The sequence below is a fragment of the Aythya marila genome (assembly GCF_965140915.1).
Source record: "Aythya marila genome assembly, chromosome: 3".
NCBI lineage: Eukaryota > Metazoa > Chordata > Aves > Anseriformes > Anatidae > Aythya > Aythya marila.
Window position 1 is genome coordinate 83,839,006 of NC_139044.1, and position 17,321 is coordinate 83,856,326.

General features: G+C 44.1%; 1 protein-coding gene across 5 annotated transcripts in view; it reads right to left on the reverse strand.

Annotated features, from left to right (window-relative positions):
* MAP7 (microtubule associated protein 7) overlaps positions 1-17,321 on the reverse strand; it is a 111,341-nt gene that overhangs the window by 79,757 nt on the left and 14,263 nt on the right. Inside the window, exon 1 of one of the 5 annotated variants that reach the window (XM_082758370.1) lies at positions 2,482-2,552. The exons of the other annotated variants lie outside the window; for them this stretch is intronic. Within the exon in view, the coding sequence (XP_082614496.1) occupies positions 2,482-2,494 (13 nt within the window). The 5' untranslated portion in view covers positions 2,495-2,552. Of the gene's footprint in view, positions 1-2,481; positions 2,553-17,321 lie in introns of those variants that run through there. 5 annotated transcript variants of the gene reach the window in all.

The window sequence follows — 17,321 nt, forward strand, 5'->3', positions numbered from 1 at the left end:
TTTTTCCCCTCCTTCCTGCATAATCTCGACCCCTGCTTTTATATCCCATTTACAAATTTTGGTCCCTGTACATACATTTTACAAACTGTAGCAAGTCTGGTTTTATACCACTGCTTACAAGTACATCACAGCAGTGGATAATAGCAAGAGAAGTCTAACGCCTCACTTGGTAGTATTTTCTTACAAGAAACACTGAAGAAATTGATACCAGCCCCATATTTATCTTTCGTAATAAAAAAAGCCCCCCCAAACAGGAATTTCCTGTTTAATTAGGTAATTTGACAATTATGTTCCAGTTTATTTTGAAAAATAACCAGTTAAAGGAATTATATCAACGTAAGCCCTAACAGCCTACAGGCTTGCTCTGTTTTCTATCAATTCTCCGATCAAAGCCCTGTAACAAAATCCTGTCTCTGTTTACATCCTTCAATTTTTTTTTTTTATTACACCAGACTTCCCTATCTGTATTGCAACATCATCTGATTGCTGCAGAATTCCACTGCTTTTGCAACCTACATTAGTAACTCCGACAAACTCATTTTCCAAAGACTTTGGCAGTGATACAACAGTTTGAAGCCTTTCCCACCTGAAGGTCCTACTTACATTGCAGTGTGGGTGGTGGTCTCAGCTTGCAGCCACAGTTTGTTCACCTCCCAGCTACTCCACAGCCCAGCACCCCCTTGTTTCCCTGCCTAAATCCTCCATTCCCAAGAGGAAAGGGCTACAACCTAAGCTCAAGAATGAAAACAGGAGACTCTTATAGCCGTCAAGGCAAAAAGCCAAGTGTATGCGTACACTAATGAGTTATTAGATAGTGCTAGCAATCCTTTATTTCCAGGAGCACTAAGTTTCACCACCCTCCCTTAACCAAACGCATCCAAAAAACCCTCCAGATGATTCACTGCCGTAATTTGATTTGGAGGTTATTAAGGAACTTTCCACTCAATCCACTTTCAGAACAAGGCTGATATGACAGCCATGATTTACGCAGATGGCGGTGGCAGACATCAGATCAGGCACCACGACACGAGGCTACACCTGGAGCTGCTGCCCCCTCCATCTCCACCTCTCCACATCAGCTCCAGAGCCCTGCATGCCAGGCACCAATGGACAAAAACAAAAAAACACGGCTGCATCTGGCACCAGGGGTACAGAGGGCAACACCACAAAGGGAAATAAGGGCCCAGTGATGATGTCATACATATAAAGCATGACAGCATCAAGCCAACATTAAATATCAGGCTACTCTTAGGTATGTTAAGTAGCACTTGCCATAGCACAGGAAAAAAGAATTTTTTTTTTATTCATATTAATGAATCAAATGCATTTTCTTTTATTATTTCAGAGACAGCTGTCAGCAAACAAAACAGACACCATCATGGCACGGCCCACAGTTTATGGCAGAACAGCTCTGCCTGAGAGCTTACAGAGTAAACACACCAGGCGACCACTGAAGAGGAAAACAGGCATGCTGCATGACCAAATGAGACAGCAAAAAAAAGCATCTTCATCTCAGAGAGCAAATTTACTAATTTTTAAATAATTTTGCTAGGCTTAGTCACCAGAAAACAAGCTAAGTGCTAATAAATGGAAAAACACAAAATAATACTCTTGCTTCCATGCTCTGCATGTACAAACTTGAATAACTAAAAAGATTAAGAGTCGTGAGTTGCAAAAAGCTCTGCTAATTCCTCATGGGAAGTAACTCCTCTCACAGAGCTTTCTCACCACAGAACATCCTTCTCCAGTTGTCTTGCCCAGGGCAGCTGAAGAAAAGGAAATGTTCTCATGCCAAAGTTACTACAACACAATATCCCAACCCCAAAAAACAGTAGCTGTTTTTGCAACCACAGTCCTTCACTTATATAAAAGATTTCATTACAGATAGGCAGGTCCCTTCCTGTTTTGCATATTACCATCCTCTATATCCAGCAGTCTCACAAATTTGACATTAAAATTAATTAAACTGACTGAACGGTGTTGTGCAAAAGTAGATATCTACACTATATATCCAGAGTATACCTACTTAGAGTCCAGAGTTGACTAAAAGAAGCCTGGTGCTTTGGAAAACAATCAGTATTGTGTAGACAGTTATACAAAGCAGGTACTAAAGAAGGCAGCAATTCAAGTTTCTCATGCTTTTAAAGCAGAATAGCGACATATCATCAAAACAGTCCCTTTTGAGCTATAAAACATCCCAAAATAACTTTGCTGCTTGCTGTTATCATTGACTGCATAAACCTCCCATTAGATAATGTATCCTGGAAAATCAAAATCAAAAGATCACTGCACTCGGATTACTCTTCCCCAGCCCCCTTATCACATCAGACTCTTTAAAAATTAATCAGAAATTAAAGTAAATAGGGAAAAAGACTAAATGTACTCCCTGGCTAGAGATAACTGAGTTTTCTCTTCAAAAATTCTAATTGGGAAGCCATCTGAAAGGATTATTTCTGGAAATACGAAGGGTGAGCTGCTTACCTATTTCATCCATTATATTCAGCACTGTACATTCGCTAGCACTGCAGAGGTCTACTGCGAGTCCATAGCATGATCCGTATCACCTCATCCGCACGGCTTCGCTCAGCCTCCTACCCTACATTTAAAAAAATTCAGGCTGGCAATTATGCAAGCTGGGAGGAGAAAGAAGGAGACTTCACGGAAAGAAAAGGTGCAGCCTCAGGAACCGTGAAGGCGCATACCATCAAAACAGCCCTTTGAGGTCAAATCTGACCCGCTCTCACCATTTCTGGCCCAACAACTGATCAAAACGGAGTTTGCCACATCCACAGCATCATGAGATTATATACGAGGGCAGGGAGGGGGAGAAGTCTGCCGAGTACTTCCCTGTGCTCTGCGTCAGTAGATTTGGGCTTAGCCCCTGCTAAGCAGCTCAAGCCGCCGGTTATTGGTGCCGGCAGCTGCCTACCACACTGCCCCACTTCCATTGCGCCGCACGCCACCGGGAGGGAGGCCTCGGCCAGCCAGCTCCAGCCTGCCCCCACGTAACACGGAGAAGTAGGGCAGCAGAGCCTCCACGTCTGCCTTGGACGGGCCTTCATCCTTTTAAAATGACTCCCTGAAAATTTCAGACAGCTTCCTGCAAGGATCACCTCACAGCAATACTAAGAAATACTAAGAAACCCACGACGCATTTCAAGATAAACAAAATAAATAAAGATGGAATCTTGCGTTAGCGAAGGATTTTTGCACATGTACACATGCAGACTGCTCTCCTAGGTATGTCCAAGATTTTAGTATTGAAGCTTTATGGCACCTGGCATTTTGTGGGCATTGGCAATTCTTGATGTGCTTCTATTGGCTCGATAACAAATGAGCCTTTTCAATGTACCCAGTGCGATCACTGATGGCAATACTTTGTCCACTGCCTAGCAAGTCAGTTACTAGCAACTTGACAATGGCTACATTACTTTCTTCATCCTCAGGAAAAATAAATAAATAAATAAATAAGTTAAAAAAAAAGTATTCAAACTAAAAGAAATACCTCTGAAAGAATGTCACGTTTTTTTATATGATGTTTTACATATGAGTATTTCACACCTTACAGTGCGAAGTATTATGGCTAAACATAATTCTCTTATGAAATTCCCTTATCATGAAAATTCAAGTACGTAACAAAGTAATAAAGATTGGATTCGGATCTTTAGCCCTCCCATTTCAACACCTCCAGCGTTACAAACACTCTGGCTCCACATCATGAGTTTGTTAAACCAAACCAGTGGCACACGAGGGCTACCTCCTGCGGGTGCTGTGCCTGCTGCCCCACGGCCGTACCCTCAGGAAGGCCTCAGCAGTCAGAGCTCTGCCCTGTCAGCCCAACCAAGGGCCTGGCGAGGGGCTGGGGGCCTGATCCTGCCACAGCCTTCCCACCTACCCATCGCCAGTGGCAGCCCCTGGAGCTCTAACCCCACCTCACCTCTCACTGCTTGGATCCAGGCCTTTTCCTGAAAGCGCTTCTGTCCTCAGCCCTTTGTAGCATCTCGTTTATTCAAATTGCTGGCTCTCTGGTGCAAATCTGCTTCTTCAGCCCTGCAATTGGTACAACTGGGCCTCAGATTTGGCTGGAGGACCTGGTTACCCCATGGCCAAAAGGAGAACTGAGGCTCCAGAGCCCTTCCTGTGAAATTCAGAGCCTGAAGCCGCTTGGTTTTGTGGAACATTAGGGAGGCAGATTGCTAAACACTCTTGTCTTCAGCTTGCAACTCAAATTACAGAGTGTAAGCATCAATTATCTTTGATTATTAATAGTGAAGTTTAATTATAATTAATTATACCATCCTTGTTCTGATGACGAGCAGGTAACTTGCTCTGCAAGAGGTCCCCTTGAGGTACAGCACATATTTAAGGATGGGAAGCAAACAAACAAAAACACTTTAAAGAAAACACAACAAGCTCACTCAGAACATGTCCAAAAAAAAGAAAAAAAAACAACCACCACAACCCATTGATAGTGACTGTAAAACAGAACTGAAAATCTGAAGAGAGAACAGGTTAAACCAAGCTCTTTGCTACAGTGATTCTAAAAATAAAAACCAGTGTTTGTGTATTCTGATAGATTCACATTGCTGTTTGGATCATAAGGCCTGAGGACGTAAAAGCTATTCTCTTACGGACACATAGGGTAAATTAACTTGCTAATTCACCCCCTAATGCACAATCCACTGAGCACACAATTACATAAAAAAGGAAAATGAAATTTCATGCAGTCAGGCAGATTAATTTGTTTGCTTTGTAACATTACATAGAGAGCTTTTTTTTTTTTTTAATACTGATAAGTACATCTACTTTTTTTTATTATTATATATATTTTTTAAACCAAACTGCATCATTCATCCTTAAATGAGTCACATGCCCAGCATGTATGCACGGAGCATATGCCATCCTTCCCTAGCACTGCCAGACAAAAGCTACATTGCCAAAAATAGCCACACAGCGTGCTAGAGCTGCTGCAGGATGCCCTAGATACATTTAGGGCAGGAAGACTGAGCAGCCCTGCCTCAAGGAAGGGTTAGACGCTAGCCTTCATAATGGGCCAGGACTGGAAAGAGGGAAGAAGCTGAATTTATACCTCTGAAGTTAATTTTTAATAAACATGATTTAGTTGAGGTTAAAAGCGACGGTCATCTGAAAGCTATTTCCATGCAGAGCTAAAATACACATGTATATGCACCAAACATAAGGGGAAAAGGGTGCATTCAAATACTTAGAATGTGCTGTTTTTATAAAAAGGCCAGGTAAAGACAAGGGTACTTGTTTGTTTCTTTTAATATTATACAGAGTTGACTCTACAGGAGTACAGTCCCAAGATTTGATGGGTGTTTTCTTTATTCGGTTTCATAATTTTTTATTTTTAATTTTTAATGTGGTTTCCTCCTACTTTTCTCTTTCTGCAGAGATTAGGAAAAGCTAACGGCTGATGTATTTCCACTTCAGGTAAGACCAGGTAAGAAGCTGGATGAGCTGAATAAGTCAGGACCAGTGTGGTAAGTGTTCAGAGGGACCAAAGATGGGTCACGCACCTTGGAGTGCCAGACCGGCCCCTCGTCAAACATCAGGCTAACTCGTGTTTTGTCTTCTCCAGCACCTCAGTGCTCTGCCAAGTGCACTGGAGGCAGCCCCTGGAGCTGAGGAGAGGAGAGCCCCAGCTCTGCAGCGAGACGCGCAGGGCAGAGGACAGCAGCCGGTGGCTCTGGCGCTACCCCCGCCTCACCTCCTGGAGGCAGGGAGCGCAGGCCGGGCGCGGAGATCGCTGCCTGTATCAACTGACCGAGACAAAATGGATTTCCCTGGATTAGCAGGGGATTGCCCTCCACGGGCAGGCAAGGCTTCACCTTCAGGTGAAGCAGGAGGAGAAGGAGCGCAGCCTCCAGCCGCAGCATGGCTAAGCGGCAGGCCTTGCCACGGGCCTGTCACTCGAAGGGCTACCGGCCTCTCCTCCTCTCTGGAGGCTGCGCCCTCCGGGCTGCCTGGGATCACTGCAAACAGGAACAGGAGGGATTCGACTTCTCTTCAGCTCCCCAAGACAGTCTAGGGCTCCCCTGGGCTAAAGTTCAGCCCTTACAGTGTAAACATTAACCTACATTATCACAGCTTTTATCCTGCCCTCATAAAAGCTGCGGTACGATGGCGGCACTGTATTTGCTTAGTGGGCAAGCTACCGTTTTAACTCCATGCTCAACTTTCTAGACTTAACTTCCATGAAGGTTCAGCACAGAAAGTGTTGAACAGACATGAAGAGAAAGAACGGGAAATCATTCACAGGAGCTGCCGCTCCTGTTGGCCTGCATTTCTGACACAGCTACCAGGTGCCTAGGGCAGCACCGATGGAGGAGGAGGAAGCTGCTTCGGCACAAACCTGTCTGCACAAAGAAAGAGGAAGGGGGCTGGCGAAAAGATGTAAAATATCAGAAAACCTGAGAATACCTGAAAAATTCAAGGATAAATTTCGATATCTTTCACTTCATCTCCCTTTAAAGCAGTACAAAATATTCTAGAGATAGCGTCTTAAAAACATTGTAAATAAGGAAATCTATTTGTCCTTGTGGTTTCCTTCACATTTCAGTCTATCAGTATTCATCAGAAGACGCTGATAAAGCATTATTTAACACAGTATTTAGGAACTTGGTCTCCCATTTCCTAAGCCTAAACCTCCTATTTGTGAGGAACAGCCTAATCCTGTGGAATTTATTAAAAACCGAAGTGTCACCACTTCCTTTGTGTCTATAAATATCTCCATAATAAAATAGCCAATCAAAAATAAAATAACCTGTATCTATCATACAAGTACAGGTTTATTATATTTTTTTCCATTGTTTGCTTATCAAAACATGAATGGATGGGTATTTTTTCATTGCTTAATTTCTGTTGATTAGCAGGCAGTCAAATTTGCAGGACTGGAAACTCCCTTGACAAGGCACATGCTCCCACTGTAGGTCCTCACCAAACTCTTTAGTGCGTTAACAGAAAAAGCTCCTGAAAACCTGAACAAATTACTCCCCCTCCCCAGCACTACCCAACCCTTACAAGTAAGAACACAACGTATTTATTTTCTGCAAAAGTCAGTATTCACTGTAGGATGAGAATAAGTGGAAGTCAGGGCTTCTTGACTGTACTGACTGTACTGTTAGCTTTGCTCCTGGCTTATTATGTGAGTTCTGCCCTTTTATCCTATTCCCTAGAAGAAAAATAATAAAGTTTTTGTTCCTGCTGCTTTTTAAAAGAGACTTTGTGAAACTCTCTCTCTTGATAGATTTATCCGGTGGTAAAAGTCACCCTTCTGGGGATCACACAGGTCTGCAACTGCATGGGTGATGTCCTAGCTCTCAGCAGCAAGCTAGTATGTAAAACTCCAAGGAGCTCAATTAAATCACAGCACGGGGACTCTCAAAGCCGATATCATATGTTAAATCACTCCCCTAACCCCAAAGAACATTTTCAGAAAAGAGCTGAGTGTGATGACACAAGACCAAAAAGAACAATGTAAAGATCCCTTCTGCCCTTTTCAGTTAAATCACTTCAAGGGCTGTCCTGGAACAACCTGCTCAAGACATGCTATAGCTAGAACAACAGAACAGCAGAATAATTGGCTGGCAGAAGTGCTCCACAGTTCCTATTCCAGGAAGATGAATAATACATCTTTCTTCTAGTCCTCACAAACCATTTCCCAGGAACAAGGCTTGTATGTGACCCAGGCAGTCTGAGAAGATTCATCAGATGCTCAAGCGATGTTATGGAATCTCCACTCCTTGGAGACCTTCAAACAGCCCTCTGTGCCCAACAGTGTGATCCAACTGTGCAAAATAACCATCTTTACCCACAATTACACATTCAGAACTTTTAGCAAGGGGACCTGCCTCAACTATTAAGAGTTATCCCACAAATGTATATACCTAAACAACAATGCCGGTTACGCTGCTCAGTAGGAAGCTGTCAGGATAGTCATGGCTTCCACTGTTGAGCAAAATTAGGAAACTTTTAGTTGCAAGAAGTTCGCATTAAGCAGTAGAGTATTTATGATTCATTAGTAAGAATGAAACAGGGACAGAATGCAGAAGCTTGAGGTGCTGTAATTTGCAGTTAAGTAGTGTTAACAAATTAAAAATATTTCCATTTTATTACCACCACTTTGGAGTTCCTACAAATTCAGGCTAAAGAAATAAAAAGTTACTTTCACTAGTATGTTATTACAGGAAAGACCCAAGAACTTCAGCTAGCCATTCAGTAGGTAGGCTCTTTTCTTTACAAAATGAACACATTTTGAAAAATAACTTCTCAGTGCAGTGTCACAAGATGTTATATGTTCACTACAGCGCAGTATCCACAAGCCCTGCTGAAGCACTACCACTCACGTTTGTTATAAGCACCCCTGCAACTACGTGTGACTACACATCCATGGGTTTTACCAGGAGGACGATCAGGAACTGCACCTCGGGTGCTGGTGTGACTTCCTTCAAGAAATTCTCCTTTCTTGAGATCCACCTGCATGGACCATTGCAATGGCTGGATAAGGTGCTGACACAGATGGGATCACCTCATAACCCCATCTCCTCAGTCTCTTAGGAATCATCTCTAGAAGTCCCTTAGGATGGATGCTAGGAGACAAAATGCTGCAGAAAGAAGTCTCTTCTGCATTTAGCAACGCTGTGTGTTTGCCAACTCTTTGAGGAAAGAGCTCTGAACTGAGGAACAAGAACAAGAATTTTGGTAGATAAATTTTAGAAAACACATACTATCAAACACAGCAATTACTAGACCTGTGAAAAGAGCCCGAATAACCATGGGACAGTTGTTTATTATTTGATTCAATAGCAGAAGCAGGCACCTCATTACTCTCCAAGACGTTTTTTCAGACAGCGAGGACACTGCAGCCAAAGCCTCGTCTTAGAGCAGTGCCTCATTAGCACAAGTTAGAGTGCTTGCACCAAAAAAAAAACAAACAAACAAAAGAAAAACTCCCAAGCCTTCAAAGCTAGCCAATGACTTTGGAGATGGGTTCATTATTAAATAATTAAAACTTCAGAAGCCACACACCAAAGAACTGAGTGTACCACTGTTTTTGTGATGCCATCTCTAAGGTGCAGGCCAATGGCACCAGCACAATCGCTTCTAGCTTCTGTGTTTGAAAGTGCCAGCTTTATACATGCTGGATGACATCCAAAACCCATCATTTTTAACACCTCCCTCTCTGACTCATGATACACTACTCACAGTAAAGTAAATGCGGTAGAGTCGAATTGAGCCTACTCAAGGCCACCACAGCTCAAAAAGCGCAATACCCTGATAGTCGGGCTGCAAAGCAGTCCATTTCATTCAGAAGATAACAAGACTGATGAGAAGCTAAAGGTTAGATTAGATGATCCTAGAGGTCTTTTCCAACCTAAATGATTCTGATCCTGTGATTGCACCGGTTTGTTGAAGGCAGCTTCAGGTACTAGAGATACACCTGCCCTTGGAAGTTTTCTGTTCTTTGAGATGGATACTGCACCGTTACTTTCTTCCAAGCAACAATTAGACAGCTAATTATTTACTTGCCAAATGCAGTTCAGGTCAATAAATAAGCCAGAGAGAACAAATAAGCAACATTAAGCTCTTTCAGCCCATTACCATGAGAAAAACTAAGTGCCCGAAGCCTGAAAACAGGAGGTCAAATTCAATACTTCAGAAGAATTACAACGGGGACAAAGTTAGCTGAGCCTTTTTAGTGGTTTTGCACAAGACTTGTGTTAAACTTTCTTGCCGAAACAGACTTCTCTACAATTAACATTCCCCACAGGTAGCACCCCTTCTTATGACAGACTTAACTCTACTCTAGCCATAAATTACACCTAGAAAGGACAGGATGACAGCTCTGCAAGTCATTTGTGGCTTGGAGAAGAGCAGCCTATTTGGTTACAATCATCCTGTGCAATATGTTAAAATCTTCAAGGTCACTAAGTCTTGTTTTTCCACACACCTTTTTTTTAATTCTCAGTTTCAACTCTCATTCAGATAGGACTTTATTAAAAGACCTTTGCAAAAAGGTTTTAAGGACTGTGGAAAGCAGCCTAGATTTTTAAATGCCCATAAACTGAAGGGGAGCCATAGTGGGTGCCACCTGATACCCCTGGAAGTCTTCTCAGCTGTGACAGCAGACTACAAAATTCAGTGCTTACCTAGGTGTTAACTACTACAGGCAGTGCTCTAACAGGTTTTTTCCCCACTGTCTTAGAAGAAAAGTACTTGACTTCTAACAGAGCAAGAAGAGGATTTAGCATCTTGGTCTGCACACTGTGTGTTTCATTTTGCCAAAGCTCATCATATGATGGAGAGAGAAAGAGAGAAGGAGACTCTCACATTGTCCCAGTATGTAAGTGTTCCTAATTTGCTTACCTAAAGGGAAAAAAAAATGCCTTTGCAATGCTTATTTTCTTCCCCAAATAATCAGATTTCAGGTACTGGAATATTTGTCCATGATGGCTTGCAAAGCACCTCTGTCACAGTATGTGGTTGATTTGCTCAACTAAAGTATAAAACGTTATCCAGCATTGCACTACTTAACAGCAGCATAAAGTAAAGGCATTTGGAAGGCAACTTCAGCATGTGGAACTGGGCAGCAGTATCTGCTACATAACAGGAAAGCCGGATCCCATTGGATTTCCCCATTTAATGATCCCAGAGCGCAAAGCAGAATGAAAGTCTAATCTATGCCTACAGGGATTTCCCAACAGCTTTTCATACTTGCACGTAGAAAAGTCTTCTCAGAAGGTTTACAGGCAAAGCACCATGTTCTCCTTTTGTGAAAAGCATTTTGTGTTAGATATATATACATATATATGTTATGCTATGTTACATATGAAGCACGCAATCTAATTTAAATACCAGAGCAAAACAACAACCAGATAGGTTGGGTCAAAAGAAAAGGAGAAAGTGCTGTGTAGAAAATGGGAAGTCAGTGCACTGTTGCTCAGCCACAAGTAATTAAAGCTTCCCTGTCTGGCTGTTTTTCAGAGTAATATTCAATAATCCCTACTCAGGCTGAAATACTGCAGTCAGATGGGAAAGCTCTTATTGTAATCACTGTTGTTAGGAAGTCCTGCAGAAATGAATTTCCCATCCCCAGAGAGGGAAAGAGAGATTGTTCCTGTAAAATGTTATTAGATGTGATATTTGTCACAAGAACGTTGATGTGAAAAGGCACAAAAGGCAGTCATGGCAGCACAGCTCTCTGAAGGACTGTTAATCAATACCTGACTTTCCAGCAACCAGTCTCAGAAGACAGTTGCTTTATAACTAAAAACACGCCTCCCTCAAGCGAAGAACATGCTTCTGTATGATGCACTGGAGCCATACTGTTGTGTTTTCTCTTGCCTTTCATGACTGGTGCTCGTTCCCAGCCTCCTCCCTCGCTGTACTTTCACATTCAGTGCCAAAGTGAGCAGGTCCTCAGGTTGGGTGCTGTGTGGCAGAGAACTGGTTGTGAAGGGGGAAGAACAAAAGCCTTCAAAAATATTAAATGCCCACCCCCCCCCCCCAGTATACGCTACAGAAGGTTTTGTATAGAGAAAAAAAAAAATCAGAACTCTTACTTTGAATTACAGCTGTTGGATCCTGCTGACTCCACAGAGCATCCCGTTTATTAGCATGCAGTAACTCTACCAACCCACTTCAGATACTCCACAGCATCATTATTATAAAAAAAAAAAACACTTCAAAATCAAGGTCTAGAGAAAAGCCGAAGGACAGCACTTTACTGAAAATTTAAGCTAAATCTTCACCGAGTGCTAAAGAGAGCTTCTAGTAGCAGCACGGCACACCGCACTCCTGCTTCTGCCAAGCAATAGCAGGGCCTGTTTGCAGCATAAATCCCTTCTGTGGAAACCTTGGGATCGGGAGCTGATTCAGAAACACACTGCGACCATGGACATGCTGCCTTCGTTTCACAGGAGTTGAAGATGAGTCCTGCATACCTTGACCTTAAAAGCTCCAGCCTTGGAGTGTTGCTCACTATGCAGATGCTGCAAACGAGTGAAACCTGTAAGGATGGTGATCAAACAAAGCCTAACAGAAAGAGGAGGCAACCATAAACATCACCATGGTGCGAGAACACTTTGGCTAACGTGGGTCAGAGCAGCAATCCAGGTAACTCACGGGGAGAGCGATGCTCACAAGAACTCCCTGAACACAAACTGACAGTCATTTTGTTACCTCAGTGCGAGAATAACTCGGTGAATAAAAAGCCTGGCGCAGAAGTAAATAGATGCATGATGCAATATTTCAGAAAAAGCCAGTTGGAAGCGCGAGAACACACCGAAATGCTGATAACCCAGGCACAGTGTCAGGCACGTGCTGCTTGGTCTGCAGCCTGGTTTTACTGCCAGTACCTCGCTCAGCAGCTGGTTGTTGCTGTCCTTTCTGGTTTACAGATGGCAGCTGCCATCTGCTTTTTCTTCACCCCACTCCTCTCTTACATTGCAGTTCAGACTGCAACTAAACACAGTTGGGTACTGTAGCTAGATGGCTGCAAAAGCATTTTTTGCAAACTTTAAGCGTTCTTCCTCTACTGAGGGAATGAGAGCGAGGGAAACATTTTTATTTTTTTTTCCCCTAACAAAAGGGAATGCACATAAAATGTGAAAGTAGCATTGTCTGGAGTTTGTGTGGACTGAAGGCCTCGGATGGGGTGCACCTTCCTCACCTGACGTTTCTCAGCGAACTAGCAGTTGCAGTTAAGGAGCAATGGCAAGCAAGAGAGTTCAGCGGTTGGTTTTCCACCACACTGCCACTGACATCACGCTTATGTGTCCTCCAAAACAGCTCAGACACGTTTGATCTCATTCACGGTGCCTCAGCATACGAGCCAAAATTTCGTAGTGTAATATTCATTACTGCATTAGTCAGCACGCAGATAATGAGGAAACTGAAAAGGAAAAAAAAAAAAAAAAAAACTAAAATTGGCTGCAGAAATGAGTGATTCCTCATGTCAAGGGTGGGTAACTGGATAAACCTGAACTTCCAAAACCGCTGTCTGAAAAGCTTTCTGAAACAGAATTGAGAAACAGGAGCTTTGTGTGCTTGGATACAACGGTGTGAGCCAAGCTCAGCCAGCCGCTCTGTAATAAAACTTGCTCGTGCAGGAGTTTAAAGCAAAGCTGAAAAAGATTTGGAACTCAAGAAAGGAAAACCAAGCCTTCCAGCAAACCTAATGATAGGTTTTAGGATGTGAGGAGATTTTTCATCAGTTGAAAACAGGACTCTTCACTGGAGTTTTTACTAGTCAGATGGGCTCACCTCAAGCATTCATATTCCCAACAATCACATCAAAATTCAGAAATGTTACTTTTAAAAGTATGTTATTCTGCTTCCTCACTCCTTTTCCTCATCTCCTCTCACTACACAGGCCATAAAAATTCTCCACTGCACTCGGATCCCTCAGAGGCATCCCGTTGCTGACAAGGAGAGGACGAGCACATCGCCAGTACCTCACGCCACGCAGCAGCCGGTGGCTACGGCACAGGGCTGCAACAGGGCTCTTCTGAACACAAAGCCCCTCCAGCTGGAGTATTTTTCCTAGCTGCAGGGGACTGCAATGGCCCTAAAGCTTGTTCTACAACACTCCAGTGCTAAACTAAAGTCATCACCAGATCACGGGAGAGATCTGTGAGCAGTTGTACCTGGCATGGCAGATTATAGGACAGGCCTCCCTACATCTGCTCCAGATGTAAGAAGAAAGGTGATTGTGAAAGTCGACTGCCATGTGAGGGATCAGGCCAATTAATAGGCACGACTGGAGGTTCAGACTGCAGCAGTACCAGAAGAATAAAAATAAAGACTGGTTGTCATTCACCTGGCCTTCGGACCATGAATTAGCTCTGTAAGTGCATTAACCAGTTCCTTCTGGGACTTTGAGCACCTTGGGTATTTCTCTGGGGTTGCTGAGGTTTTGGGGTAACTCAGCTCCTCAGCAAGCTGACTCTTTGCTTCCTCTTCCAGGCTGATTTTAAACCCAGCCTCCAAAAGACACTACTGGAAACAATTCACTGAGGTTAAGGAAAAACTGTAAATCCACAACCTGTTCCTGCAGCTGTAAAAATTGCTTAATCCCAACGAGAGACCAAGCAGCAAGGGGAATAAGAGCTTCATCTGCTGTTCCTCTGACGAGGCCCACAGTCCCTGTGACTTGTCACGGGAGACTCCTGCCTCCCCCGCAGCCAGCTGTACGGGCACCAGCACCAGAAAAGGAGCTATCCTCTGCTATCCTGAAGCGAAGGACGTACCAGCTGCAGGATTCCTGCCCCTCGCAGTCTGCTGCTTTCCACGTGTTGCTTCCCAGCAGTCTCAGACACCTGTGCTTGGTTTGCTCAAACTCTTGATTTCGAGCCCACTTTCTTTCCCTTGCTGGCACCTGCACAGGTCAGGACGCCCCTGACACGAACTGGAAGCTGGTCCCTGCAGAATAACATGTTGCCTCTACAAAGCTAAAGGGCGACCTAGGAAGGCCAGAAGGAAGGCAGAAATACTTCAAGGCATGAACACTCAACCTGTCTTCCTGCTTTTGGAGACATGGCCATGAGGCTGACGTGCCTCGTTATAAAAGGAGGCATCAGCAGATCTGACACAATGGGGAGATAATCTACTTGCCAGTGTTAACAATAGGGAACAATTATTATTTTCTAAATGTATCTGGCAAACAATGAGGATCCCACTGAAGCCACAGAAGGTGTGTTCTGGCCCAAACCCACTAATCAGCTCCCCAGCCCAAACAAACCGTGACACAGGGCAGCTACATGCGGCTGCCAGCCCTGGCGCAGCAGCTCGGGATTCATTCCACCACACAGCCTGCCCCAAACCCCAGGAGAAACCCGCATCCAGGTGAGGGTGATGCGCCTACAGGAGCATCATGTTGCCTGCTCGAGCCATCAGCAGCAAGTTAATCATGTAAAGGAGAAACAGGAGCGAGCATTCAAGGGCTTATCTTCCAAAACTGCCAGCATAAAACAAAAATTTCATCAATCTGCTTGATACCCTGAGTAATTCCTACCTCGAGCTTGCCTAAGTGGTTCCATTACATCTCCACGTGCAGACCATTAAAGATGGGTTTGGGACAATGTGGATGTTCAGTGGCTGTCACACTCAAACCTACAAACCAGCGGGACAGGACATTTTTGTGGAATTCAGCAAACCAGATTCCACTCCTCTGAACGAGAGGAATGCTTGGCCTCAAGCGATGAGGTGTGAAAGCCCACATTTTAGAATATTCCCTAATTTCATTGCTGACGTTTAACAAGCAAATAAATGCAGATGAAACGTTGCCCATAGCCTCCCTCACTGTCATTATACGCCTTACCCACAGCCATTAACATCCACTCCATGCTTCAGCGCAGGTGAAACTCAGGTGTGTGAGTTTCAAGGAGCATCTGGCTGCAGAAACAGCACATTGTGAAACGCACCTTCCCAGGGAGCGAGGGTTGTTTGTCAAAATAGACCAACTTGCATCGATCATCATGGCACCTGTCCTCCAGACACCCCACTGTTGTGGCCTGGGGTTGGGCAGGCTGGGCTAAATGATTCCTTTGTGTAGCTTTAAAGTGCAGCTCATTTCTGAGGAGACGTCTGGCAATGACACAAGGCTCTCTGTCGGGACACTTTCACGCAGATCTCTTCATTCTCAAATACCAGAAAAACAAGTTCTCCAGTTGTAGAGCACAGGCTGAATTTAAAGAAGCGTGGAAGGAAAAAAAAAAAAAAAAAAAAAAAAAAAAAAAAAAAAGAACAAAAAGTTCTCCGTGGGTAGCTGAGTAAGCAGAGAATGCATACGTGTGAGTTTGTGCAGGGGAAACGACGTGCTCCCAGTGACTCTGCTGAGCCCAGCAGTGGGAGGAGGTCCAGCATCACTTGCTCACAGCCAGTCTGTGCCAGCTCTCCTGGAGCTCTCCGCAGGGCGATACGGCAAGCAAAGGTTTCTGTTAAAAATAAAGCCAGGCTTCTGCCTGGATACAAAGGTGAGTTCGAAGCAGCGAATGGATGCAGCGGTTTCTGAGCAAGCTCGCAAAACAGCAGGAGTGCCAGGAGACTCTTGACAACACTACAGTCACAAAGCCACCAGGGGATCTTACTGTAACATTTCTTCACCTTTTGTGTGCTTAGCTATTGTCCCATTTTCCCACTATACATGCAAGCACGGGAGCACCCAGGCTTGGTACCCCCGGCTTTGTACTGCAGCACAGACAGGCACAGAGGTCTGCTTCTTCTTGGTGTCGTCTCATTCCAACTGCATATTACCATAGTGACACCTTGAAAAACTGTTATATGTGTGTTTGCAGGGGAAAAAAAAAAGAATGCTACGAGACCACAGAGAACTTCAGGATCCTTGGGTGGATCTACCACTTCCCAGGTTTCTTTCCCTCAGATAAGAAATGACCATAAAACTTTCACATGCACCTCCCCCTGAATTGCATTCCCAATTCAGGATTTTTAAAACAACTAGTTCTACAGCGATAACAACAAATAAGGAAAAAACTCGGCTGTTTGCTATTAGCCTTGTGTGTGTCTCTTATTGTACAGAACTTTCCTGAGTGGTCTGAATTAAATTGATCTCGGATCTGTTGGTCCCTCCGACGAGCATTCCCTCCCGCACGTACAGTGACCAAGTGCTGCACCCTGTTCTCACCTGGACAGCTCTGACGAATGCTCTGCCACCCTTTATATCTTGTTTGCAATAAGCCTGGTGACTTACAGAAGTTGCTTTGCAGAACTCAGTCTTTTCACTAATTAGGATTATCCTCAGTTCGCATGCCAAGTCCAGCTGGATTCTTTTTAACAAGTATCTTGTTAAACTTTAAAGACAACCAACGCTGCCCATTTTTGGGTTTTTGCCATCCGCACACTCGGTGTCAGGTACGCTCCCTGAACGCATGAATAATCACAGGCTGCTTGCCCCACAAAATCAGCTGACAAAATACACGGACACGGCTGTCCAGAGTGAGCAGTGGGAGCCTGTTCTGGGGGAGCTGAGCTAGAAGTAAGATGATTCCTGCCCAGCACAGATAAGCGCTCAGCAATCCCCACGCACCCTTTGATAAACGGGCTGGGTTACAACACACGCCGAGTCCTCAGACCTGGGACTTTCACTCCGAGAGCCAGGGAGACCGAACAAATCAGAGTTGCTCTGCTGGCCTGCAGACACGCTCCCTACTGCCCCTGAGACTTCCAGCGTGGTCACGTTACATTATTACAAATAAATTACTTAATGCTAGGATCTGCTTGCCTTTATTACAAACATGTTGTCTCACGGTATCCAGCACCTACAGCTATGAACGATGAAG